The sequence below is a fragment of the Macaca thibetana genome, chromosome 10, assembly GCF_024542745.1.
Source record: "Macaca thibetana thibetana isolate TM-01 chromosome 10, ASM2454274v1, whole genome shotgun sequence".
Lineage (NCBI taxonomy): Eukaryota > Metazoa > Chordata > Mammalia > Primates > Cercopithecidae > Macaca > Macaca thibetana.
Genome location: NC_065587.1, coordinates 10,016,291 through 10,041,952, shown reverse-complemented (window position 1 = coordinate 10,041,952; position 25,662 = coordinate 10,016,291). Strand labels below are relative to the sequence as shown.

The 25,662-nt window shown below is 41.2% G+C and overlaps 4 protein-coding genes across 18 annotated transcripts in view; 3 read left to right on the top strand and 1 right to left on the bottom strand.

Moving 5' to 3' along the window:
- ST13 (ST13 Hsp70 interacting protein) overlaps positions 1-25,662 on the bottom strand; it is a 285,343-nt gene that overhangs the window by 12,265 nt on the left and 247,416 nt on the right. The window contains exons 2-6 of one of the 2 annotated variants that reach the window (XM_050806005.1): positions 21,189-21,458; positions 14,326-14,383; positions 11,773-11,848; positions 8,442-8,512; positions 4,175-4,241 (exon numbers count right to left, since the gene is read on the bottom strand). In XM_050806005.1, the coding sequence (XP_050661962.1) occupies positions 4,175-4,241; positions 8,442-8,512; positions 11,773-11,848; positions 14,326-14,383; positions 21,189-21,298 (382 nt within the window). In that variant the 5' untranslated portion in view covers positions 21,299-21,458. Of the gene's footprint in view, positions 1-4,174; positions 4,242-8,441; positions 8,513-11,772; positions 11,849-14,325; positions 14,384-21,188; positions 21,459-25,662 lie in introns of those variants that run through there. The other variant, XM_050806004.1, reaches the window with a different exon arrangement.
- LOC126963577 (E3 ubiquitin-protein ligase RBX1) overlaps positions 1-25,662 on the top strand; it is a 598,764-nt gene that overhangs the window by 454,188 nt on the left and 118,914 nt on the right. The gene's annotated exons all lie outside the window — the stretch shown is intronic.
- Positions 15,512-16,124, top strand: LOC126963674 (interferon-induced transmembrane protein 3-like). The gene has a single exon (XM_050806155.1). The coding sequence runs from the start codon at positions 15,612-15,614 to the stop codon at positions 15,945-15,947; it is 336 nt and encodes a 111-aa protein (XP_050662112.1). The 5' UTR covers positions 15,512-15,611; the 3' UTR covers positions 15,948-16,124.
- XPNPEP3 (X-prolyl aminopeptidase 3) overlaps positions 21,798-25,662 on the top strand; it is a 73,966-nt gene continuing 70,101 nt past the window's right edge. For 2 of the 4 annotated variants that reach the window (XM_050805895.1, XM_050805891.1), the window contains exon 1: positions 21,798-21,976. In XM_050805895.1, coding sequence (XP_050661852.1) covers positions 21,913-21,976 — 64 coding nt within the window. In that variant the 5' untranslated portion in view covers positions 21,798-21,912. The remainder of the gene's footprint in view (positions 21,977-25,662) is intronic. The other 2 variants (XM_050805899.1, XM_050805894.1) reach the window with 2 other exon arrangements.

Genomic DNA, 25,662 nt, shown 5'->3' with positions numbered 1-25,662 from the left:
AATTCATAAAAGACTATAACCTATAATTCATTGTGTCCTATTCTCATAGTTTCTTTACTAATCCCTTAAGTAATATAACACATAAAACACCCTATAGAATCAGAACAGTTCTTTGCACAAAGTCTAAATCTTGGGGAAGCAAGACAAATATAGAATTTTTTTTTTTTAAAGAGACAGGGTCTGTCACACAGGCTAGAGTACAGTGGCAAGATCACAGCTTATAGACTGAAGTGATCATCCCACCTCAGCTCCTGAGTAGCTGCGAATACAGGCCCACACCAGTAAACCTGGCTAATTAAAAAATTTTTTTAGAGACTGGGCCTCACTGTGTCACCTAGGCTGCTCTCGAACTCCTGGACTCCAGTGATCCCCTCTGCCAGCTCAGCCTTCTGAGTAGCTGGGAGTACCACTGTGCCAGGACGAACACAGAAATTTTAAAATAAATGTCACAATTCACTATGAAAGATACTTAGCCAGTTAGCAAATGAGTAAAGGACTTGAAAGGAACTCACGAAAACAACACAGAAAAATGCTCAGTCTTATTAATTACTATAACAGGTATCTATTATAGGTAATTACACATGGATGTCTAATAAGCAACTCAGACCTACCATGTTCAAAACCTAAATTTTTTTATGACAGGGTCTTGGCCGGGCGCAGTGGCTGACGCCTGTAACCTCAGCACTTTGGGAGGCCGAGGCAGGTGGATCACATGAGGTCGGGGGGTTCAAGACCAGTCTGACCAACATGGAGAAATCCCGAGACCAGTCTGACCAAGAAGGAGAAACCCCATCTCTATTAAAAATACAAAATTAGCCATGCATGGTGGCGCATGCCTGTAATCCCAGCTACTTGGGAGGCTGAGGCAGGAGAACTGCTTGAACCCGAGAGGCGGAGGTTGCGGTGAGCCAAGGTTGCACCATTGCACTCCATCCAGTCTGGGCAACAAGAACGAAACTCCGTATCAAAAAAAAAAAAAAGTCTTGCTCTGTCACCCAGGTTGGAGTGCAGTGGCACAATCACAGCTCACTGCACCCTCAACTTCCTGGGCTCAAAGGATCCTCCCAGACTCAAGGGAACCTCCATCTCAGCCTGTCAAGTAGCTTGGATTACAGAAACATGCTACCACATCCAACTAATTCTTTGTGTTTTTTTAAGAGATGGAGTCTTAGACTCCTGGACTCAAGAGATCCTTTCACTCTGGCCCCTCAAAGTGTTGGGATTATAAGTGTGAACCATCACGCTCAGCCAAAACTGAAAAACTGAATTCCTATTTCCCACCCCATTTCCAAATCTATTCCCAATCTGAATCTTCCCAACTAAATAAATGGCTCCTCCATACATTTAGTTCAGGAGTTGGTAAACGTTTTCTGCAAAGGGCCAAATGAGAATTATTTTAATCTCTGCAGACCATACAATCTGTCATAACTACTCAGTGATGCTGTTGTAGTGGGAAAGCAGCCACAGTTAAGTGCCAGACCTGGGATTCAAACCATAGCACTCTGGCTCCATACTCCAGGTTTTAACTACATTCTCCAAACAAAACTGCCTTCACCAACCCTTGGTGGGGCTTGGATTCACAATCCCTGCTTTAGAATACTAATCTTTTATCCTTTAGAATATACTAGAAAATTGCATAAATTCTAAAATCAGAACTAGATTAAATTTACAAAGGCACATGAACAGAGAGTTCAGAAAAAAACGAGAAAACAAAAACATGATTAGGTGATAGCCTCATTTTCCTTTTGTTATATATTACCGAGACGGTAAATTTTAAAATGGGCTGGGCACAGTGCCTCACATCTGTAATCCTAGTACTTTTGGAGGCTGAGCTGGGAGGCCTGCTTGAGGCCAGGAGTTCAAGACGAGCCTGGACAACAGGGTGAAACCCTATCTCTACCAAAAAAAAAGATAATAATTAGCCAGGCATGGTGGCATGCACCTGTATTCCCAGCTACTCAGGAGGATTGCTTGAGCCTAGGAAACTTGAGGCTGCAGTGAGCCATGACCATGCCACTGCAATCCAGCCTGAGTGGCAGAGTGAGACTCTGTCTCTTAAAACTTAGGTGCTAGGGAAATCAGCAAAACTTTCGTGTGAAGAAAAGGAATGGTATAGAAGAGCAATGGCTAGGAACAACTGATAGGTATAAATTAAAGGTTGAAATATGTGAAGAAAAGCTTTCCAGAAAAACAGTATAGCACAAGTAAAAAACATTCTAGAACAGTAAAGTCTGACTGGAGAAAACAAGGCTGGAGAAGTAAAATAAGGGGTCTGAGTCTGGCAGGTCTATAATCCTCTGATGAAGATCTTAAATACGTATGCAAAACTTAGTCACAGGTTACAAGCAAAGTAGTATAATAAAAAACAGCTCTAAGTAAGAATAACCTAGGTTAAAGTAAACAGAAAGCAATAAAGGAATAATATTTTTCAGGAAAGTAAATTATTAAGGCAACTGCAGTATAAAATAGTATAAACATGTTCTAAGGAGCTAATCAGGTGGTAAAATCACAAAATGTTTAAAATATGTACCAACTCAGAACATCAATACTGAACTCATTCTAAAAATAACTTCAGTCATCTTCTAAATCTAATAATGAAGTCCAAATGCACATGAGCACTATATAATAGTATCTAGTCGACTATGGCATTGTGACACACTATCACAGTTATAAAGAATGAAATATTACTCAAGCAGCCACAGTACCCAAGTTTATACATGATTTGTTCTTACAAATTATAACCGATTATACATTATATTTAATACTACCATGGGCCGGGCACAGTGGTTCGCGCCTGTAATCCCAGCACTTTGGGAGGCTGAGGCGGGCCGATCACTCGAGGTCAGGAATTCGAGATCAGCCTGGCCAACATGGTGAAATTCCGTCTCTACTAAAAATACAAAAATTAGCTGGAGCTGGTAGCACACGCCTGTAATCCCAGCTACTAGGGAGGCTGAGGCAGGAGAATTGCTTGACTCGGGGGGGAGGTTGCAGAGACCCGAGATCGCACTACTGCATTCCAGCCTGGGTGACAAAGCACTACTGTGTCTCAAAAATAAAAATAAAATAAAATACAACTAAAAAAAAAAAAGAAAAAAGAAAAAAATAACCTATTGTTACCTTGGAGAGTTAAAAAAATAAACATATAAAAAAAAGAGGCCAGGGTCGGGCGCAGTGGCTCACGCCTATAATCTCAGCACTTTGGGAGGCCAAGACAGGTGGATCATGAGGTCAGGAGATCCAGGCCATCCTGGCTAACTCCGTCTCTACTAAAAAAGACAAAAAAAAAAATTAGCCAGGCGTGGTGGCAGACACCTGTAGTCCCAGCCGAGATGGCCTCACTGCACTCCAGCCTGGGTGACAGAGCAAGACTCTGTCTCAAAAAAAAAAAAAAAAAAAAAGAGGCCAGGCACAGTGCCTCATGCCTGTTATCCCAGCACTTTGGGAGGCTAAAGCGGGCAGATCACCAGGTCAGGAGTTCGAGACCAGACTGGCCAGCATGGTGAAACCCCATCTCTAATAAAAAAACAAAAAATTAGTTGGGCATGGTGGCACACGCTTGTAATCCCAGCTACTTGGGAGGCTGAGGCAGAAGGATTGCTTGAACCCGGGAGGCAGAGGTTGCAGTGAGCTGAGATCACGCCACTGCATTCCAGCCTGGGTGACAGAGCGAGAATCCGTCTCAAAGACAAAACAAAACAAAAACAAAAAAACAAAACCGAATACTATCAGCACTTTCTCACTCTGAGGGGATTTTCTGAAGAGAATCTAACATGCTCTGACTAGGAATAAGATTGTTATGCCTATGAACATCATCATCTGTCAAGGGTATTAGCATGTAAAAAGTTAAGGGTCACTGTTCTAATACTACTATTTTTTTTTTCTTTAAAGCCTTTCACCCCTTTAAAGCCTCTTCTCAGTAGAAAAACACCATGATAGGGTCAGGAAATCAGAGGCACTGAATCAAATCAGAATCTGTCCTTGCAGAGAGAAGGTAATACATACTGAGTGATTTCAGCCTCTTTATCAATGAGGAAGGAGTGACTGGATAATAGGACACTATCTTCTCTAGTACAGGACAGGTACATGTAACTTCTCTTCTACTTTACCACGATTTAAGTTACTGCAATAAATATTCTGACTACCATAGAAATGTAGCAAAAAGATTACTCACCATCATTAAGAGCTTCAATAGCAGCCACTTTTTTATCATTTGCCTGATCCATCATCTCCTCTGTTATCTAGGAAGAAAATAAAAGTCCTCTTAGAATTGGTAGAGAGAGAGAGAGAAGGAAGCAATTTGTACTTTCTTAGGGATGAGGTGCAGTCACAATACCCATTTTCATTCATTCTTCTCTAGTCTCCAGAGAACAGAGAGACAATTATGATAACTCATTAGTGAGAAACTACATATGAGTTTTAACCTTTTATACAAAACAAATTTTACTCCTACACTCTGCCCGAGATACAACCTTTGCTTAACCTTCCCGCCCAACCAAAGCATACCACCTCCTTCCCAGCTATCCATAAACATTAAACCCAATCTCCTCACAGAGATAACTAACTCCTTTTAGGTTTGAATTCTCAGAAGAGAAAGGTCTCATTCCTTTGTTCCCACAAACAACTACTGAGCACCTATACTAAATAGATAGACCAAACACTGTACAAGATGCTGACAGTATAAAGATTAGTTAAGAACAACAACATGTGCTTCTAGGCAACAGAGGAAGATCCCATCTCTCCAAAAAAAAAAAAAAAAAAAGAAAGAAAACCAAGCTGGGCATGGTGGCACATGCATCTGGTCCCAGCTACTCAGGAGGCTGACTTAGGAGGATCACTTGAGCTCAGGAAGTCAAGGCTGTAGTGAGTCGTGATTGTGTCACTGCACTCCAGCCTGGGTGACACAGAGCAAGACCATGTCTCACCCTACCCCTGCAAAAAAAAAAAAAAAAAAAAGACTTACAGCAAACATCCTCCTAAAATGGAAAGCTCAGGAGATCTTTAACCACAGGAAAAAAATACACAACTCATGCCTGTAATCTCAGCACTTTGGGAGGCCGAGACAGGTGGATCCCTTGAGCCCAGGAATTCAAGACCAACCTGGGCAACATGGCAAAACCTCGTCTCTACAAAAAATAAACAAAAAATAAATATTAAATATAACAATTATTTTTTCTTTATTTAAAGACAGGGTCTACCTCTGTCACCCAAGCTCCAGTGCAGTGGTGCAATCACGGCTCACTGCAACCTCCATCTCCTGGGCTCAGCCTCCCCTCACATGTAGCTGGAACTACAGGCTCGCACCCAGCTAAATGTTTTGCATTTTTTTTTATAGAGACAGGTTTTCGTCATGTTGCACAGGCTGGTCTGGAACTCTTGGACTCAAGTCATTTGCCTGCCTCAGCCTCCGAAAGTGCTGGAATTAGAAGCATGAGCCGCCACTCCTGGCTGCAATTTTATTTTGAAGGTAATGCAGGACCATAGGATACAAAGTCTATATTCAGAGGAAAAGAATGTATGTGGTCTAACCAGACACTTTCCAAAATAAATCTGAAACTCCAAATGCCAACACTGGCAAGCATAATGGTATAAACCTGTCCTACAGAAACAGACAGTTGAGTAGTGAGATTAAAAGAACTTCCCCTAAAAATTCAGAGCCACCGGCCAGCCTTTCATCTGGAATTCATCCAACTACCAAAGTAACTGGAACAAACAAAAAAACACCATGCTGAGAATTTCAAGGGGGGCCTTGAGTTGGTAGCACCAATTCAGTGACTTGATGGAAGCCATCACCTTCTTAACTAGGCCTCAAAAATTTTCTACAGGTTAAGTTCCAAAGAACACATTTTCAAAATATCACACACAACACACATCATAAAATAAACAAGGTACCTTAATGAACAAGAGCCATGAATAACAGAGTAAGACCAGCAAAGAGTTCAACAAGGAATTTAATGTGTTTAATAAAATTCTGAAAATGAGTAATGAGCAAAAGACTTCTAAATAACCAAGCAGACTTCGAAAAGATTTGAAGTACCAAAATGAAGAACACAAGCACTCCAATTCAAACATCAATGGAACAGAGAAAGTACAGACTGCTTTTCAGCAGACAGTGATAAAGAAATGAAACTTAATAATGAAAAAGTCTAACATAACCAGGGATTCAGAATTCAGAGCATAAAGTAAACAGGAAGGAGGCAATATTTGAATGAAATAACAGCTGAAGATATTCTAGAGCTAAAGAAAGTTAACCCTAGAATTTGATGCTCAATGAATCCCAAGCAGGATAAATAAAAAATTATAAACCTAGATACATCATGAAAGAAGCAATACCATCAATAAACGTAATATTTAACCTTTAAAGTTTCCTTTGACAAATGGTGACAGAAAGTACTTACATTTGTTCTTAACAAAAATGCACAAGACTTAGGTCTGGTGCAGCGACTCATACCTGTAATCCCAGCACTTTGGAAGGCCAGGAGTTTTGAGACTTTGTCTCTACTAAAAATTTTAAAAATAAAAATAAAAAACTAGCTGGGCATGGTGGTGCATGACTGTAGTCCCAGCTGGTCAGGAGGCTGAGGCAGGAGGATCACTTGAGCCCAGGGGGTCAAGGGTGCAGTGAGCTATGATTGTACCACTACACTCCAGCCTGGATGGAAGAGTGAGACCCTGTCTCAAAAAAAAAAAAAAAAAAAAAAAAAAAAAGCACAAGACTTACAGGGAACATGTTAGTAAGTTATTAAAACATTTTAAAAACACCTAAAAATTAGGCAGATAACATTATTTATGGATACTTTATCTCAATGGTGAGGAGATATATCTTTTCCTGAACTTGATTTAGATTTAAGACAATTCTAACAAAGGAGAAAAAAAACAATGGGACGGGGGAGACTTGACCAACCTATTTCTAAAATTTACTTGGAAAAACAAAAAGAACAGCTGAAAGACTAAAAAGTTTTGGGGGTCCTTGTTCTACAAAATAACAAGACAGTATCAAACGATGTGGCATTAGTGAACAGAAAAAAAACAGACAAGCAGAACAACAGAGTCCTCAGACAGACCCACAATATTCGGAAACGGTGTATTTCAGTACTGGCGGGACCGGCAGACTAAAGGTGAAAGCTAAGTGTATAATGTGTTCAGAAAAGAAAAAACAATGCACTACAGTGATTATAACCATAAAGTAATAAAGCAGAAAATATCTGCATTAAAAGATGCTATTTTTGAAACAACATGAAGATGAGCAAAGATGAGTCACAAACTAGTAGAAAATATATGCAGCACCAGCAACAAATTATTAGCATCCAGAATATTGAAACGAAATACAAAGTAGTAAGAAAGAGATTCAGCAAAAAGAGGAAAAAGAGTTTAAACAGGACTTCGCAAATGCCGGTGAATGGCCAATAAACATTTAAATATGCTTGGCCTCAGTACGAATCAGGAAAATGCAATTTTTTTCTTTTTTCTTTTAAATACAGAGTTTTGCTCTGTCACCCAGGCTGGAGTGGAGGGGTGCGATCTCAGCTCACTGCAATCTTTGCCTCCTGGGTTCAAGTGATTCTCCTGCCTCAGCCTCCCGAGTAGCTGGGATTACAGGCGTGCACCACCACGCCCGGCTAATTTTTGTATTATTAGTAGAGACGGGGCTTCACCATGTTGGCCAGGCTGGTCTCAAACTCCTAACCTCAGATACCCACCCAGCTCAGTCTCTCAAAGTGCTGGGATTACAGGTGTGAGCCACTGTGTCTGGCCAGGAAAATGCAAACTAAAAGCCAAAAAAAGATACCATTTCCCACAATACCGGCAAAGATGAAATTCGATAATATCAAGCTTTGAGGATAAAAACCAATCTTTTAAAACTGCTATTACTATATTAGAGTTTCTCAACTGTTTTATCAGACACCAAGGAGCCTTTTTAGACATCTTTTCCTCATTTCCACATCGCCAATTCTAATACCACAGATACACTACATATTAATATTCTATGAGTCTTTGGAGGACCACTAACCATTATAATACGTAGAATTTTTTTCAAGCCCTCCTCCCAAGAACCAATTTTTACTCCCTTGAGGGCCCGTTATGACAAAACCATTTTGGAATACAATTTGGCATTAGATATTCCATTAAGAGCAACTCCACTAGTAAATGTGTATTTTAAGTGAATTCTAGTAGACATGTATTTTAAGTGAACTCTGCGTTACAGTGCAAACAAGCAGTCACACCAGAGGCAAACTTAAAAAACAGATAAAACAGAAAGTAACAGTATTTATTTTCACAAGTATTTTAAGTAGTAAAATACAATGCTTGCCTAAATGCCTGAGAAAGATTTACTACGCACTTTTCCTGGAAGAATCGTGTCGTAAAATAATTGCAACAAGAGGACCTTTCACGTTTCTTAGAATAAGCAGGAAAGCAGGAAATCAAGTCACCGAACTTACCTCTGCATTTTCATCTCCCATTTCTTGAGGAGAATCAGTGTCTGGTTCAATCACACCTTCTTTATCAATTTCTGCCAAAGTTGAGAAAATGACAATAATACCTGCACTGTGCAATATAGTAGCCACTCCCAAGATTATTAAAAACTGATGTACTATGTCTAGTACAATTAATTGAATATTTCGTTTTAATTAATTTTGATTTAAATATTGATGCATTTTAAAATATGTTCCCATTAAACATTTCATTGCTTTGGTAAGACTACAAGTACGTTAACTCTCACATCATGTAAGATATTTATCATCAGGTTGTAGGGGGGTTGTTGGCACGTGCAGTTTCTAGTATTACACATAAATACACCACTGATTTAGTCTTTGTATATAAATACACCATCGATTTAGTCATTATCAACAAACTGATTTAGTTCAAATAATTTTCTTCTACACAATGATGTACTATACGTTTTTCAAAAACACTTTATGTAGGTAACACAAGCTACAGTGATACTTTAATGTAAATCAAAATATTTTAATATAATTATCTTCATTACTTTCCTTTTTAAAATTAAAATATTTTGGGGGGCACAGGATCTTACTATGTTGTCCAAGAAATGCTCCCACCTCAGCCTCCCAAAGCACTAGGATTCCAGGCACGAGCCACTGTAGCTGGTCCCTAATTACTTTCATTTTTAAAAGTAGCAGGCCAGGCGCGGTGGCTCAAGCCTGTAATCCCAGCACTTTGGGAGGCCGAGATGGGCAGATCACGAGGTCAGGCGATCGAGACCATCCTGGCTAACCCGGTGAAACCCCGTCTCTACTAAAAAAAAATACAAAAAAAACTAGCCAGGCAAGGTGGCGGGCGCCTGTAGTCCCAGCTACTCAGGAGGCTGAGGCAGGAGAATGGCGTAAACCCGGGAGGCGGAGCTTGCAGTGAGCTGAGATCCGGCCACTGCACTCCAGCCTGGGCAACAGAGCGAGACTCCGTCTCAAAAAAAAAAAAAAAAAAAAGTAGCATGGACAAATTTTAATTTTAAAATAAAGGCTTACTGCTAATGCAGCATCAAGTACCAAGGCTAGATTTAAAAATATATTTAGTTACAGATGTGTGCCACCAGGCCTGGCTAATTTTTTTATTTTTAGTAGAGACGGGGTTTCTCCATGTTGGTCAGGCTGGTCTCGAACTCCCGACCTCAGGTGGTCCACCCGCCTCAGCCTCCCAAAGTGCTGGGATTACAGGTGTGAGCTACCGCCTGGCCTCAGGCATACCTCATTTTGTTGTGTTTCACTTTACTGCACCCCACATAATGAAATGATTCTCACCCCATCATATTAATAACCTATGCATCTCACATATTTATTTATTTTTGGTTAGAACACTGAAGATCTAGTCTCCTAACAAATTTCAAGTATACAGTATTATAGTCATGCTGTATACTGGATCTCTGGAATTCATTCAGATTATAGCTGAAAGTTTATGCACTTTAACAGGGTAAAAAAAATTTAATCAATTTTTAACAGGAACTAAGCTTGTTTAACGGTCAAAGTTTGATTTGTACACAAAAAGGAAAACACTTTTGGGTGGAGATTTGGTTAAAAACTTTATTGTAGTTTTAGAAACTGCTAGAAAGTAAGACTAAAAAGGCATTTTATAAAAAGTAAAACATCTTCAATTTAGCATTCGAACAACTGCCAATACAATATAAGACCTCTAATGATATCAAAGATCATTTGATTCAGGCCAGGTGTGGTGGCTCACGCCTGTAATCCCAGAACTCTGGGAGGCCAAGGTGGGCAGATCATCTGAGGTCAGGAGTTTGAGACCAGCCTGCCCAACATGGTGAAACCCTGTCTCTCCTGAAAACACAAAAAAATTAGCCAGACATGGTGGCACACACCTATAGTCCCAGCTACTCGGAAGGCTGAGGCAGGAGAATCGCTTGAACCCAGGAAGGAGGGGTTGCAGTGAGCCGAAATTATGCCACCACACTCCAGCCTGGGTGGCAGACCAAGACTCAAGTCTCCAAAAAAAAAAAAAAAGATTCAAAGTTTGAAACATTTCAAGTACTTTTCTTTAGGTTCTGTGATATAAGAGATTTCTCAATTGATAAACTGGGGAATACTTATACCCCAAAGGACTTTCAAACTCATGAAGAAATTTTGTCAACTTGTGGCAAAAAACCAACCAAACTCATAGCACAGATAACAATTCCTCTAAATATGAACCAGTTTTATCAACATGGTTGTAAGTACTAAACGAATACTATTTTTTGGTACTCAATTCAGTTACGGGAAAACTTTTGGCTGGGCGTGGTGGCTCACATCTGTAATCCCAACACTTTGGGAAGCCAAGGCAGGTGGATCACCTGAGATCAGGAATTCAAGACCAGCCTGACCGACATGGCAAAACCGTCTCTACAAAAAAAAAAAAAAAAAAAATCAGCCGTGCCTGGTGGCAAACGCCTGTAGTCCCAGCTATTAGGGCGGCTGAGGCATGAGAATTGATTGAACCTGGGAGGTGGAGGCTGCAGTGACCTGAGATCATGCCACTGCACTCCAGCCTCGGCGACGCAGTGAGACTCCATCTCAAAAACAGAAAAAAAAAAAAAAAAAAAAAAGATAACTTTTAAAGTATGCTTAGAACAACTTTAATATGTAACCCAACTTTTTCTAATACAAACATTACGAAGTCTGATTTATTATCAGTGAAAATGTAAAATCTGAATTGAGGGATACCACTTGTGTACAATACCCTTTGGAGTTTGAATGTTATTAAAAAAAGGAAAATAATTTATTAACAATATATTGAGGCCAGGCACAGTGGCTCACACCTGCAATCCCAGCACTGTGGGAGGCCGAGGTGGGTGGATCACGAGGAGTTCAAGGCCACCCTGGCACACATGGTGAAAGCCTGTCTTTACTAAAATTACAAACATTAGCCGGGCATGGTAGCACGTGCCTGTAATCCCAGTTACTCGGGAGGCTGAAGCAGAACTGCTTAAACCCGGGAGGCGGAGGTTGCAGTGAGCCGAGATTGTGCCATTGCACACCAGCCTGGGTGACAAGAGCAAGACTCCGTCTCAAAAAAAAAAGAAACACCCCCCTTGCCAAAAAAAATATTCATTACACACGTCAATATTTCAACCAATATGACATTAATATCTGAATTTATTTAATGTTTCCTTTTACTTTCTAAAATGTGACTATTAGAACATTCTAAGTTTCATATGTGCCATTATATTTCTATTACACAGTGCTGATTTAAGTCACCTTAATAAAAATCAACAAAGGATCACATCATAAGTTTTCAAATACAAACCAACTACCATCTCCTTACCTAGATCACTTTCCTCACTTGATGGTTCGTCTGCCTTTAAGTCTTCCTCCACCTTCTTACTATCAGGTTTTTCTTCCTAGCAAAGGGAAGGCAAACAGTATCAGTATTTAATAACATACCCAATATTTATACTAATTTCTACAAATCTATGTATAAGCTGTTCAAATATGGCCAGGCATGGTGGTTCATGCCTGGAATTCCAGCACTTTGGGAGGCTGGGTTGGGTGGATCATTTGAGGTTAGGAGTTCAAGACCAGCCTGGCCAACATGGTCAAACCGTCTCTACTAAAAATACAAATCAGCTAGACGTGGTGGTGCACGCCTGTAATCCCAGCCACTTGGGAGGCTGAGGCAGGACAATCACTTGAACCTGGGAGGCAGAGGTTGCAGTGAGCCAAGATCATGCCACACTGCACTCCAGCCTGGGGACAGAGCACGACTTTGTCTCAAAAACAAAAAAACTGTTCAAAATAAAGTTTGAACATTGACAATGAACAGTTTAGAGATTATAAATAGCCTCATGTCCACTCACATTATGTTTTATTGTCAAATTTAGTAAAAATCTTTACAAGGGTTTTTGAGTTTTGGAACTGCAAATAAGAACCTGAGGAACTATAATAATAAACAATGAAAATTCAAAGAATTTAAAAGTGCACATGACATTATAGAAAGCAACATTTTTTTCCCATCCTATAAGTAGTCAGTGTGGTTTCTTGTATATCCCATTCTAGGATAGTCTCTCTGTATAAGAAACAACTCTATCCTTTGCCTTTTGCATTTAACAATGCTGTGTATCTTATGAATTATATACCATTATCAGCCTATCTTTATCTATTCACTCAACCATATATCATTAACCAGTTTTTTAGGTTGCTTCCCTGTTACTTAAAAAATTAGAACCAAGGCCGGGCGTGGTGGCTCATGCCTGTAATCCCAGCACTTTGGGAGGCTGCGGTAGGCAGATCACAAGGTCAGGAGATGGAGACCCTCCTGGCTAACATGGTGAAACTCCGTCTCTACTAAAAACACAAAAAAATTAGCTGGGTGTGGTGGTGGGCACCTGTAGTCCCAGCTACTCAGGAGGCTGAGGCAGGAGAATGGCATGAACCCGGGAGGCGGAGCTTGCAATGAGCCGAGATTGCGCCACTGCACTCCAGCCTGGGCGATAAGAGCGAGACTCCGTCTCAACCAAAAAAATTAAAAATTAAAAAAAAAAAAATTAGAACCAAAGACCTACCTTGTTACAAAATATTTGTTGAGTCCCTATAAAATGTGCAAAGTCTAGGTGTTCTAGAATATATTGAAAAGACCAGTCATAATTCTAATTTAGAATGTTTTTCTTACAAAAAATTTTCAGCTGACACATAGGTTAAATATAATTTTGCCTTCATATGCATTTGCCAAATGGCAAAATACCTACGGCTCAGAAAATACCACTCTGATAAATGACTCTTTTAAAAAAAGGTAACTACTTTTTGGGCTTTTGCTTACCTTTTCTCATTCTCCTTCTTAATAGACATAACTTCTACTTTAAGATCCAAATAGATATCAATGTTTAAGTTTCTAAATAATAAAACAGCTAATTTTCTTATCAATTTAAGACAGCTAATCAGAAAATTTGCAAAAAAAAAAAAAAAAAAAAAAAAAAGCCTTTTAGATATGAAGGCAGAAGAGAGAAATAAAAAATTATGAAGAAAGCATTCTTGGCCAGGTGCGGTGACTCACACCTTAGTCCCAGCACTTTGGGAGGCTGAGGCAGATGGATTACTTGAGGTCAGGAGTTCCAGACCAGTCTGGCCAACACGGCAAAATCCCCATTTCTACTAAAAATAGAAAAATTAGCCGGCCATCGTGGCATGCACCTATAATCCCAGATACTCGGGAGGCTGAGACAGGAGAATCGCTTGAACCCAAGTAGGCTGATGTTGCAGTGAGCCGAGAGTGTACCACTGCACTTGGACCTGGGACACAGTGAGACTTTGTCTCAAAAAAGAAAAAACAAACAAACAAAACAAAAGAAAACGTTCTTAAACATGTATTTTCCCCTTCATCTGTCTCTCAACTTCAGCTACCGGTAGCCTTCTCCTAATCTTACACATCCTTTAAGCAAATACGCCAACCTAACACCATGACTCACATTCAGAAATATTACTCAGGTAGTAGAGCAAAAAAATTAAATTCCTGAACTGGGATACTTCTTCATTTACTCTGCAAATAATAAAGTACTTACAATGTATATGACACACTGTAAGGCAATGATGAAGACTACGGATGCATACCATCACGCAACTTACCACTTACAGGCCATACATGTAACTTATTGTCATGCATTCTAAAACAGTGAACATCCAACCCTAAATTCTCAGTTCTAAATCAGAATCCAGCGAATTCGGTCTACAAAGTTTATAAAGACAAAGAGGTCTTAAAAGATCTTATTTCCAAGTGATCTTGGGGAAATCAGGAGTGATAATTGGAGAGCAGCAGCTTAAAAACAACCCCCAAGAAACCTTATAGTACTTTATCACAAAACATACAAATGAAATTAAAACTTACCTTGGTATTTTCTTCTGATTTAGCTTTCTGAGTAGCAGGTGGTACTTTACCCCCCATGCTTGAAGAAGAGGAGAAAAAAGAAATTTGTTTAGAAAATTAAAGTTCACTATCACGCAACCCATTTATACCTAAAAAATAAAGTTAGACATTTAGATGACTACCTTTTCAAAATTTAAAAGTAAACACTCAATTGATCTGAATCTGTGGTATTATTATGGTCAAATTTTTTCCAGCTTAAAATTTTATTTATTTTTAGGCTACTGGCTAATCCACCCCTTTCTTTGCCTCAGTAAGTCTAATAAACATAATTTATAGCTTCTCTGTGCCTCTTCCCAGAGGAAGAGGCAGATATGTCAACATGGAATGACAAAATAATTTGTACAAGCTGGTAACTTAGAATTCAACTCAGTAGGTATATTTGAATCCAAAATTTAAAACTTGAAATAAGAGTAGTTCAATTAAATTTAAATATGCAGTTTATGAAATAATTATGCAGTCATGATATAATAATTCAAAATGTTTATTTCCTGTGACTGAGACCTACGAGGACTTTTCTTGCTTATATTTGCATGCCCATTACATTATACATTTTCTTCTTATACCCCTCCCGACCTCATCCATTAATACTTCCTCCTGGCCCTACAAACTCTTCTTTTCCAAATAGTCCAGGGCAACACAATTCATTAGAAGTAAATAACTAGAAGAGGAAGAAAAAAGATACAAAGTGGCCAGGCACAGCAGCTCACGCCTGCAATCCCAGCACTTTGGGAGGCAGAGGTGGGCAGATCACCTGAGGTAGGGAGTTCGAGACCAGCCTGACCAGCATGCAGAAACCCTGTCTCTACAAAATTAGCCAGGCGTGGTGGCGCATGCCTGTAATCCCAGCTACTCGGGAAGCTGAGGCAAGAGAATTGCTTGAACCTGGGAGGCAGAGGTTGCAGTGAGCCAAGATCGCACCATTACATTTCAGCCTGGGCAACAAGAGTGAAACTCCGTCTCAACAAACAAACAAACAAACAAAAAACACAAAGAATTAGCATTACATGCTCCAATTTGGTGCAGACACTATAGCATATAGGCTACCTGCGACATTCCAGTTACTAAAATGGTTGATAGATTTGAGAACACTTCACAACAGTTGGAAGCAACACAGACATTATTAAAATTTGCCTTAAAAACAAAGAAAAAAGACTAACCCGACCACCACTGGCCTTCGCAGGACACCATGAACCACAGTCCAAACCTTCTTCTCTCCTGTCAACAGCGGCCAGCCCCACAACTATGAGATGCTCAAGGAGGAGCACAAGGTGGCTGTACTGGGGGCGCCCCACAACCCTGCTCCCCTGACGTCCACCATGATCCACATCCGCAGTGAGACCTCCGTGCCCGACCACGTCGTCTGGTCCCTGTTCAACACCCTCTTCATGAACCCCTGCTGCCTGGGCTTCATAGCATTCGCCTACTCCGTGAAGTCTAGGGACAGGAAGATGGTTGGCAACCTGACTGGGGCCCAGGCCTATGCCTCCACCGCCAAGTGCCTGAACATCTGGGCCCTGATTTTGGGCATCCTCATGACCATTCTGCTCATCGTCATCCCAGTATTGATCTTCCAAGCCTACTGATAGATCAGGAGACATCATTCAGGCCAGGAGCTCTGCCCATAACCTGTATCCCACGTGCTCCACCTTCCATTCCTCGCCCTGCCCCTGGAGCCAAGTCCTGTATCAGCCCTTTATCCTCACACACTTTTCTACCATGGCATTCAATAAAGTGTACATGTTTAAAAAAAAAAAAACAAAGAAAAAAGTCATTAACTATGTAAAACAAGGGATATATTAACTTTGAGAACAGAAAGGGTTGATTCCTTTTTTTTTTTTTTTGAGATGGAGTCTCGCTCTGTCACCCAGGCTGGAGTGCAGTGGCATGATCTTGGCTCACTGCAACCTCTACCTCCTGGTTTCAAGTGATTCTCCAGCCTCAGCCTCCCGAGTAGCTGGGATTACAGGCGCATGCCACCACACCTGGCTAATATTTTGTTTTAGTAGAGACGGGGTTTAACCATGTTAGCCAGAATGGTGTCGATCTCCTGACCTTATGATCTGCCCGCCTCGGCCACCCAAAGTGCTGGGATTACAGGCGTGAGCCACCAGGCCCGGCCTGATTCTTTGTTAACTAGAGTTGTCATATCTACATTTACATTCATTTCAATTGGGTGGAATTTGTGGTCATAAGGGTATGTGCAGGTTGAATTTAAATGAGTATCAGTTTTCCAAAATTCTTTTATCAATTCACACTTATATCAGCAACCCATGAGAATTCCAACTGTTCCACCCCTTGGCCAACACTTAGCTATTGTCCATCTTTTTTTTTAGCCATTCTGATAGGTGTCTACTGGTATCTCATTGCAGTTGAGTCCCTTTTCATGTATTTACTGCTCATTTGAAAAGACTTTTTTGTAAAGTTCAACTCTCATCTAGCTTTCTAAAAGATTGTCTTTATTTATTTGAAGGTGTCGTTTGTATATTCTGCATATGAACCTCTTGTCAGCTTTATGTGTTGCAAATATTTTCTCCTACCATGTGGCTTGCCTTTTCACTCTTTTAGTATCATCTGAGGATCCCAATATGAAGCAAAAGTATAAATGCAAAGTAGCAAATGTAACAAAAAGAAACAGAATTTGGAATTTCTTATAAGCACCATTCAAACAAAATGTGCCTACTTTTTCCATCAGGCTTAATATGATAGAAAAAAATGTTACTCAGTACCCTTAATATGGAATAGCTCCCATGTCAACAATAAAGATTATATGATCCAAAACATCCTAATCTGCAGTTCAGCAAAGTAAAATGATTTAATGATAAGGAACAGGCATACAGACACCACAAAATTCTTTTCTATGGAGATACTACTTTGCAAAAGAGCACGGTAATCACCAGTCCTTTGTAGTTAAATTTTAACGAAGACACAAGGGGTTTCTTACACTATGTTCTTCCTAAGTTTCAAAATTCAGTGTCAGGAATGTATTCAGGGTGACATCCAGACACAGTATAACTTACGGTACACCAACTTGGGGAAGTGATATTCCTGCCAAGAAATGTATTAAGCTAAATCCAATACTCAGGGAAGGCCAGACAAACCCAAATTTAGAGAAAGTCTACAAAATAACTTGACTATAATATTCAAACTGTCAAGATCATGAAACTCAAGGAAAGACTGAGGAACTGTATCAGAATGGAGACTAGGTGACATGGCAACTAAATGCAACACATAAATCTGAGGATTAGATAGCATGCATGCATCAGTATTAGTTTCCTAAGTTTAATATCTGTATTGTAAAGACTTTGTTTGTAGGAAATACACACTCAATGGTGTTGGGGCATAATGTTGGCAGCTTACTTTCAACTAGTTCAGAAAAAATTTCTTTGTACCATACCTGCAATTTTTCTCTGAGCTAGAAATTGTTGCAAAAAAATAAAAACTTAAAAAAAAAAAAAAAAAGAGGATTTACTCATAAGCTAGATTTAGTTTCTCACATCCTAAATTCTAGTTAACTAATGGAAGAAAACACCATCTGGGAGGTACGAAATTTCAATTAATGCTTCCAAGCCTCAGAACAAGCTACTTTCTGGCCAAGAACTGCCACTTGGACTTTGCCACTACAGGCTTTTATGTTACACAATCAAGTAGGACCAGTGTAGAGACCTTTCTCACATAGTATCACACAAAACTTCATTCACAATTCTCTTAATTTGATAACCTTCTAATCTGCTTTGTGCTATGGTTATTTATACACATGTACAAAAAAATTGGTTGCTACACTCTAAATCCTATATTGAGGGTAGAAATGCATTCTGTTCATTTCCTTTACAGTATTTAGAAAAGCCATGTGCCATGTACTGTGCTACCGAGAATACAAAGACACTCTCTTTGATCTTAATTACCATCAAGTAAAGCCATGAAAGCACATACAAGATACTAAATTGTTAAACGGGAGAAAATAGAGTGGGAGAATACTTCTGTCTCTAAAATGGGGAAAACAAAAACATCTTAAAACACAGTTCTTGAAAAGAACAGTCTCCTGGATCCTCAATGACAACTACTTCAGACTTTTAGTACTTCTCTTTGTGCAATTTAAAAGGTTGTTAGGCCGGGCGCGGTGGCTCAAGCCTGTAATCCCAGACTTTGGGAGGCCGAGACGGGCGGATCACGAGGTCAGGAGATCGAGATCATCCTGGCTAACACGGTGAAACCCCGTCTCTACTAAAAAAATACAAAAAACTAGCCAGGAGAGGTGGTGGGCGCCTGTAGTCCCAGCTACTCCGGAGGCTGAGGGAGGAGAATGGCGTGAACCCGGGGAGGCGGAGCTTGCAGTGAGCTGAGATCCGGGGCCACTGCACTCCAGCCTGGGCGACAGAGCGAGACTCCATCTCAAAAAAAAAAAAAAAAAAAAGGTTGTTAAACTAATAAATCCTTATATCAAATAAAACTAAGCTATAAACAATGCTAGCAATTACAGCAAATAGACAAATGTACTGTTCTTCAACAGCTAAGCCTGTGAGAAACTGAGATGCTTTCAACTTGAGTAACCCTAACAGTAGGATCAGGCCTAGGAATACGTCTGGACCTAGAAGTCTCGGTATTCAGCCCCATCAGCCATAATCTTGAACTGCAGATTGATGAAAGCAGAGAAACGGATACAAACTCAAAGGCCTCAAGAGTTTATAAAAATCTTAGTTTAAATACAGAAATAAAGAGAAAAAGCTTCTATATTAAATGTCTCAATTTAAGTTCAGAATAAAGTCCCAACATATGCCATGATGCTTCACCCCATACTTAAGCCGACTCAGGATGCCACAAGAATGTAAGTGGAATCAGAAAGAAAAACTGGAATTATCTACGTTAAAATAAAGTATATGACGATTTGTTGTTTTTTTTGGGGGGGGGTGGGGAGGATATAGTAGTGCCTGACAAATAAATATTTTGCAGACCTTCAACTGGAATTCTCTATATAGGCACAATCACTCCAACACAAGTCAGGAAGACACTGTTCTTACGCGTTAATTTTTCCTTCTGTGTCTCCTCTTCCTCACTAGTAAGAATGGAACAAAAACATTGTATCCACTTAAAGTGCAGTCAGCTCTTGGAGCTAGCTATTTCTTCCTGTGATACTTGTTTACTTTACCTGGAATTTTAGAAAGAATTTATTAACTGCAGGTTCTTTCCTATAATTAGGATAAAAGCATACAAATATCTTAAAGGCTTTTGGATCATCAAGCTGTTCAATAGAGAAAACGACTAAAATCTAGCCCTCAATTCCTAATCCTGACATTTCCCGGTTGAGGAGTTTGCAAAATAGACTTCTTACCAATAGTCATAGTTACTATTAACATAATAATATTAAATGGTCTCAGAATTTCACATATAAGTAAAAGTCTTTCAGTAGTTAAGACAATTGGTGGGGAGTTAAAGATTGAAAAACTACTTAAGAAGAAAAAAATATACAACGTTGACAGATTGCAACGAGTTTTTTCCTTAGAACCAGCCTGTTAATATTCTTTGAGCTATTTGGTAATCATGAGCTCATCTTCCCATATAAAAATATCAGGCTGGGTGAAGTGGCTGACGCCTGTAATACCACCACTTTGGGAGGCAGGGGAGTCCTTTGAGGCCAGGAATTCAAGACAAGCCTGGGCAACTTAACGTGACCCCCACCTCTTAAAAAAAATTAAATTAGCCAAGTATGGTGGCTCGATCCTGCACTGCTAGCCACCTGGGAGGCTGAGGCAGGAGGATCGTCTGTGCGCAGGAATCAGAGGCTGCAGTGATCCCGCCACTGTATGCGGCCTGGATGATAGAGCCAAACCCTGTCTCTAAAAGAGAAAAATCACTAAATAGATAATGTTCACAATAGCACCTCTTAGGAGTCGCAATGGTCTGCATAGTTGCTATTTATCCCTGTTTAGTGCAATTTGTATGTCATCTTTTCAGTTATCCACTAGTAGTAACTTTTTAAAAAGTCATCTTAGGGAAGACTTCCTTCTCACTTTTTCTCTCTTCGGGGCTCCTTCAATACGTAAAGTGCTAATTACTATTATATAGTAAATATCAAAACGAACTTTCGTATTTATTCGTCTGTATCCCTAAATAGTACTTACACTGTTTCCTAGCACCAGGCACAATGCCTTGGCAATTAACTCCTTGCACGTAGCGAAGTACTCTACAGTTAAAGACAAGAATACATCCTGGAAACACGCCAGGACTTAAAACATTATTTTTCTCAGAAGTGTTTGGAGTGATAACACTGCCAAGTAACGGAGGTATAAAAAGTGATTCTCAAGATAATTAATCCTACGCAGCTAGAAACGCTGTAAGGTAAAGACAATCATTTTTACAGTTATCATTTTTATTCTAACTTACTAAATAATTTTGTAACTTTTAACTTACTAGTGTTATATTATTATAACACAATGTAAAGGGATAGTGCGTAAAGGAACCGCTATATACCAATGAGACCTGAGCAGGGCACACGAGACTGAAAGAAAAAACCACCCCACGCAAAAGCTAAGTCTTGCAGTTCTCACTCCTCGCGTCTCCAGTGTCGACGTATCCGCTTTTTTATTTCGCCCAAGATACACCCCTGGCAACCTCAGGGTGCGAGGAACCCGGTCTGCCTCCGGCTCGCCGCAGCTCCTGTACTACCCAGGGCTCGCGATCCTCCATGACCCATCGAAGTCGCCTCCCTTTCCCGGGCAAAGAAGGGGCTGCGACCCCGCCTCGCCCGCCGGCCGGAGCCAGCTCCCGCCCGGCTCCCCCTGGGGCCGTGCTTCTCCCCGCCCCCAACGGTCCTCAGGCCTGGGTCTCACCTCTCCACCCACTCTCTCAGGAAGCGCATTTCCTCGGTGTGCAGAACGCTCGGGTCCTGCTTACACATTTTCACAAAGGCCCGAAGCTCGTTCACTTTGCGGGGGTCCATGGTAGAGAGGTGGTGGGCGAAGCTGGGGGGACTACGGCCCTGTTCCAGGCCCAGGCGCTGGCTCGGCGTGACCGCGAAGAAGGGGGCGGCTGCCGCGAGGCAGAACAGACCAGAACCTCCCCGGCCGCTGGCTCCTCCCACCCAACGGTCTCGTGACCCCGGGTCCTCCGCCTGCTCATTCCTACTCTCTCTGCGCTGCTCCTGCGCGCTCCCTAGAACCTTCTAGAAGCGTGGCTGTTCGTGCTGTTGCCTGCCTCCCTGCGCATGCATTCTCATATTCTTAACTAGGAACCAGCTCCCTGGATGGGCCAACCCCAGAAATGGGCGCCTGCAAGGAGGCGGTAGATAGCATCCCCTCCAGGGAGCAACGTCCAAGAACACATCGTGTGGCTGCGCGCACCGAGTAGAACTCAACACCCCGACCTAAACAAGGGTGTGGAACCGGAGAGGCGGTCCCACCTCGGGGCATGACGTCACACCCTGCGCCGCCGCGCAAGGAAGGCCCGGGAGCGACGCCTGCCGGAAGCGGGGGGGGGGGCTGGCCCGGTTTCCTGGCGACGCGGCGCTGCAGGCGGTTACCCTCTTTCTCTTCCCGACGCGTGAGTTAGGCCGTCATGCCTTGGCTGCTCTCAGCCCCCAAGCTGGTTCCCGCTGTAGCAAACATCCGCAGTTTCTCAGGTTAGACTCTCCTCCCACGGTCTCCTCCCATGGTGTCCCCTGGAGGGACCCAAGTTGGTCTCAGGCGATCCCTGTTTCGGCCGACCTTTCTCCTGGTGGGGCCTCCGCTCCCCAACCCTCTGTGCTCTCCGCGGATTTCTTCTATACCGGCTGCTCCTGGAAGGGGGTGGTCCCAGTGTGTTCTCTACCGTTCAGGTATTCTGTGAAGCCGAAACGACTGCAGAGAAAAAAGTGTGCCATTCCCCAGAGGGGCTGTCTTCCAAGTTACTCGGACTCCGAAGTTGTGGCAATTATCACAAATAAGTGATATAAGTGACAAAGTGTCTCACATCAAGTAGCTCTTGTTTCTGTTAGGCATGAGAGCTTGCTCCAGAATATACACGAAGCGTGTCTTAGTAACACAAATTATTTAAGCAGCTCTTCTTAGGAAAGGTAACTGTTTGGAAATACTCATGGGGCATTCTGTGTCTGAAAGTCCTGTTTGCAAAGACAAGACGAAGGATTAAGGAGAATAATTTTTTGTAGGGTGTCCTCTATTGCGAGCAATTAATCTGATGAACATAAAGCTTAATCAGTGAAAACTGAATCACCTTCCTTGCAGGCGGATCTGCCATTGGATTGTATTTCAGTTTTTTGGGCCAATATATAAACAACGTGTGGTATTTGACATCAAAGCTATGTCTTGGCATATGTTTATGTTGATATACTTGAATTCATTTAAAATGGAATGTTAATTACATCGACTTCTTACTATAAAAAATAAAAAGTTATTGTCCAGTGCACAGAACTTGTTCTTCAGTTCTCATAGTAAAGCTACAGAAAGCCGTAAGTTTCCGTGGGATTAGGTGAAAAGAAAGATGTGCAATTGTTCAGTCTTTTTTTGAGACAGGCCCTCATTCTGTCGCTCAGACTGGAGTGCAGTGGCAATCTCTACTCATTTGCATCCTCTTGCCTCCTGGGGTCAAGCAATTCTCGTACCTCAGCCTCCGGAGGTAACTGGGATTATAGGCACGTGCCACCACGCCCGGCTAATTTTCGTAATTGTAGTAGAGACCAGGTTTTGCCTTGTTGGCCAAGTGGATCTCGAACTCCTGGCCTCAAGCGATCCACCCTCCTCTCTGAGCCACCGCGCCCGGCCTGGAATTTGCTTTTATTTGAAAGGCTGTCACCAACATGACTAAAAGCCGTACTACCAGAAGGAACGCTTGTAAAGACACAGAACTCTGAAAAGGAATGGCCAATACTAAGCATTGCAATCATGTAGTATGGCTGGATTTTTTTTTTTTTTTTTTTTTGTTTGAGATGGAGTCTTGCTCTGTCGCCCAGGCTGGAGTGCAGTGGCCGGATCTCAGCTCACTGCAAGTTCCGCCTCCCGGGTTTACGCCATTCTCCTGCCTCAGCCTCCCAAGTAGCTGGCACTACAGGCGCCCCCCACCTCGCCCGGCTAGTTTTTTTGGTGTTTTTTTTTTTTTTTTTTTTTTTTTTTTTTTTAAGTAGAGACGGGGTTTCACTGTGTTAGCCAGGGTGGTCTCGATCTCCTGACCTCGTGATCCGCCGTATCGGCCTCCCAAAGTGCTGGGATTACAGGCTTGAGCCACCGCGCCCGGCCTTTTTTTTTTTTCTTTTTTTTTTTTTTTTTTTTAAAAGACAGAGTCTGACTCTAGCCCAGGCCCGAGTGCAATGGCGCGATCTCTTGGCTCACTAAACCTCTACCTCCGGAGTTCAAGCGATTCTCCTGCCTCAGCCTCCCGAGTAGCTGGGATTACAGGTGCCCGCCACCATGCCTGGCTAATTTATGTATTTTTAGTAGAGACAGGGTTTCACCATGTTGGCCAGACTAGTCTTAAACTCCTGACCTCGGATTATCCGCCAGCCTCGGCCTCCCAAAGTGCTAGGATTACAGGCGTGAGCCACCGCACCCGGCTTAGGAAAAGATTTTTTGAAATATGTTCTTAGACAAAATAGTAGGCATTACACGAAAATGATTCTGTGATCAAATACTTTTGGGGAATGCTGCATTTCATAATGTACATAATAGTTTAAATCTTTTTTTGGAGATGGGGTCTCGCCATGTTGACCAGGGTAAACTTGAACTCCTAGGATCAAGTGATCCTCCCACCTCAGCCTCTCAGAGTGTTGAGATTTTAAGCGTGAGCCACTGCACCCAGCCCTTAATAGTCTAGGTTTCTAAGAGATGTGTTCAGCAGTAATTTGCAAAATGTGTAAAAATGTATTTGACCATGGACCCCTTTTCTGTGATGAGTCTTGAACTGGTATCCCTGGAACAGATTTTGGAAACAGTTGAGCTAGAGCGTAAGATGGGCGCAAGGAGCTGATAGGAAATCAAGTTGGGAAAAAGCTGGTGGCTGGCTCATGGAGGGCCTTGTATATTATGTTAAGAAACAATTAGCTTTTTCCTTTAGATGGTGGGAAAACTTTGAGGAATTTTAAGCTATTGAGTAAGATGATTAAATTTTTGGTTTTCTGTTAAGAGTGAAGAAATGGACTACAGGGCATGTCATTACATTCTTAAATTTTCTGAGACACTGATTTTTGCTTTAGTTTTTGGAAAATTGCAATTTTTTTCAACTTTACTACCACATACATGATAACAGATAAACTTTACTAAATATCACATCTTATATAAGAAGCATTTAAAATACCCTGGGCTTTTATTATTTTATTTTCTGAAAATAAATTTTTTATATGAATTGTCCCCAGTCTCTTCTGTAGAATAAATAACCTTTCCTTCTCCCATCTGCCCACTAAAAATCAAATACCGATACAAAACACAAGCTCTTGACTATAACTGTCTTTTTTTTTTTTTTTTTTTTTTTTTAGGCCTTTTTTTTTTTTTTTTTTTTTTTTTTGGGAGTCTCGCTCTGTCGCCCAGGCTGGAGTGCAAAATCACAAGCTCTTGCCATTCTCCTGCCTCAGTCTCCGGAGTAGCTGGGACTTTTAAAAAGACGGGGTTTCATTGTGTTAGCAGATATTCCTGATCATTTTTTTTACAGGCTTGAATTTCTTTTAAAAATAGCAGATATTATCATTTTTTTCCAATTTTGTATTTGTATTTGGCCAAAGGTGAATAAGTTTTAGTGCTGCTAGATGTAACTCAAACGATTTGCTCGATATCTGGTGTATTTGTAACCCATCTGTTTTTCTCCCAACATGACTAAATTAAAATGGCTATACGTGGTATTTCAATGTAACGTATTTGTAGATTTTGTGTACAAACTCTAAACAAAAATAGAAAGTTTCCTATCTGGAGTGATTCAGTGATGGCCTACCATACAGACTGCTCTGAGTTCAGGGTAAGACTGGCCTTAAAAAAAGAGTGGTAAAATATACTACATAAAATTTACAATGTTACCCATTTTTAAATTTTTTTAATTTTTTATTGTTTTTCTTTAGAGACAGGGTCACACTCTGTCAGCTGGAGTGCAATGGCAATATCATAGCTCCCTACAATCTCAAACTCCTGGGCTCAAGCAATCCTCCCACCTCAGCCTCCTGAGTAGCTAGGACTACAGGCACGCACTACCACACCCAGCTAAAGTTTTTAAAAATTTTTTTCATAGAGGACAGGTCTCTTTATGTTACCCAGACTGTCGTGAAATTCTGACCTCAAGCAACCCTCCTTCCTGGGCCGCCCAAGATGCTGGGATTACAGGTGTGAGCCACTG

Bases quoted from the DNA above. Each gene is read 5' to 3' on its own strand.
- LOC126963674 (XM_050806155.1), top strand. From the start codon at position 15,612: ATGCTCAAGGAGGAGCACAAGGTGGCTGTACTGGGGGCGCCCCACAAC.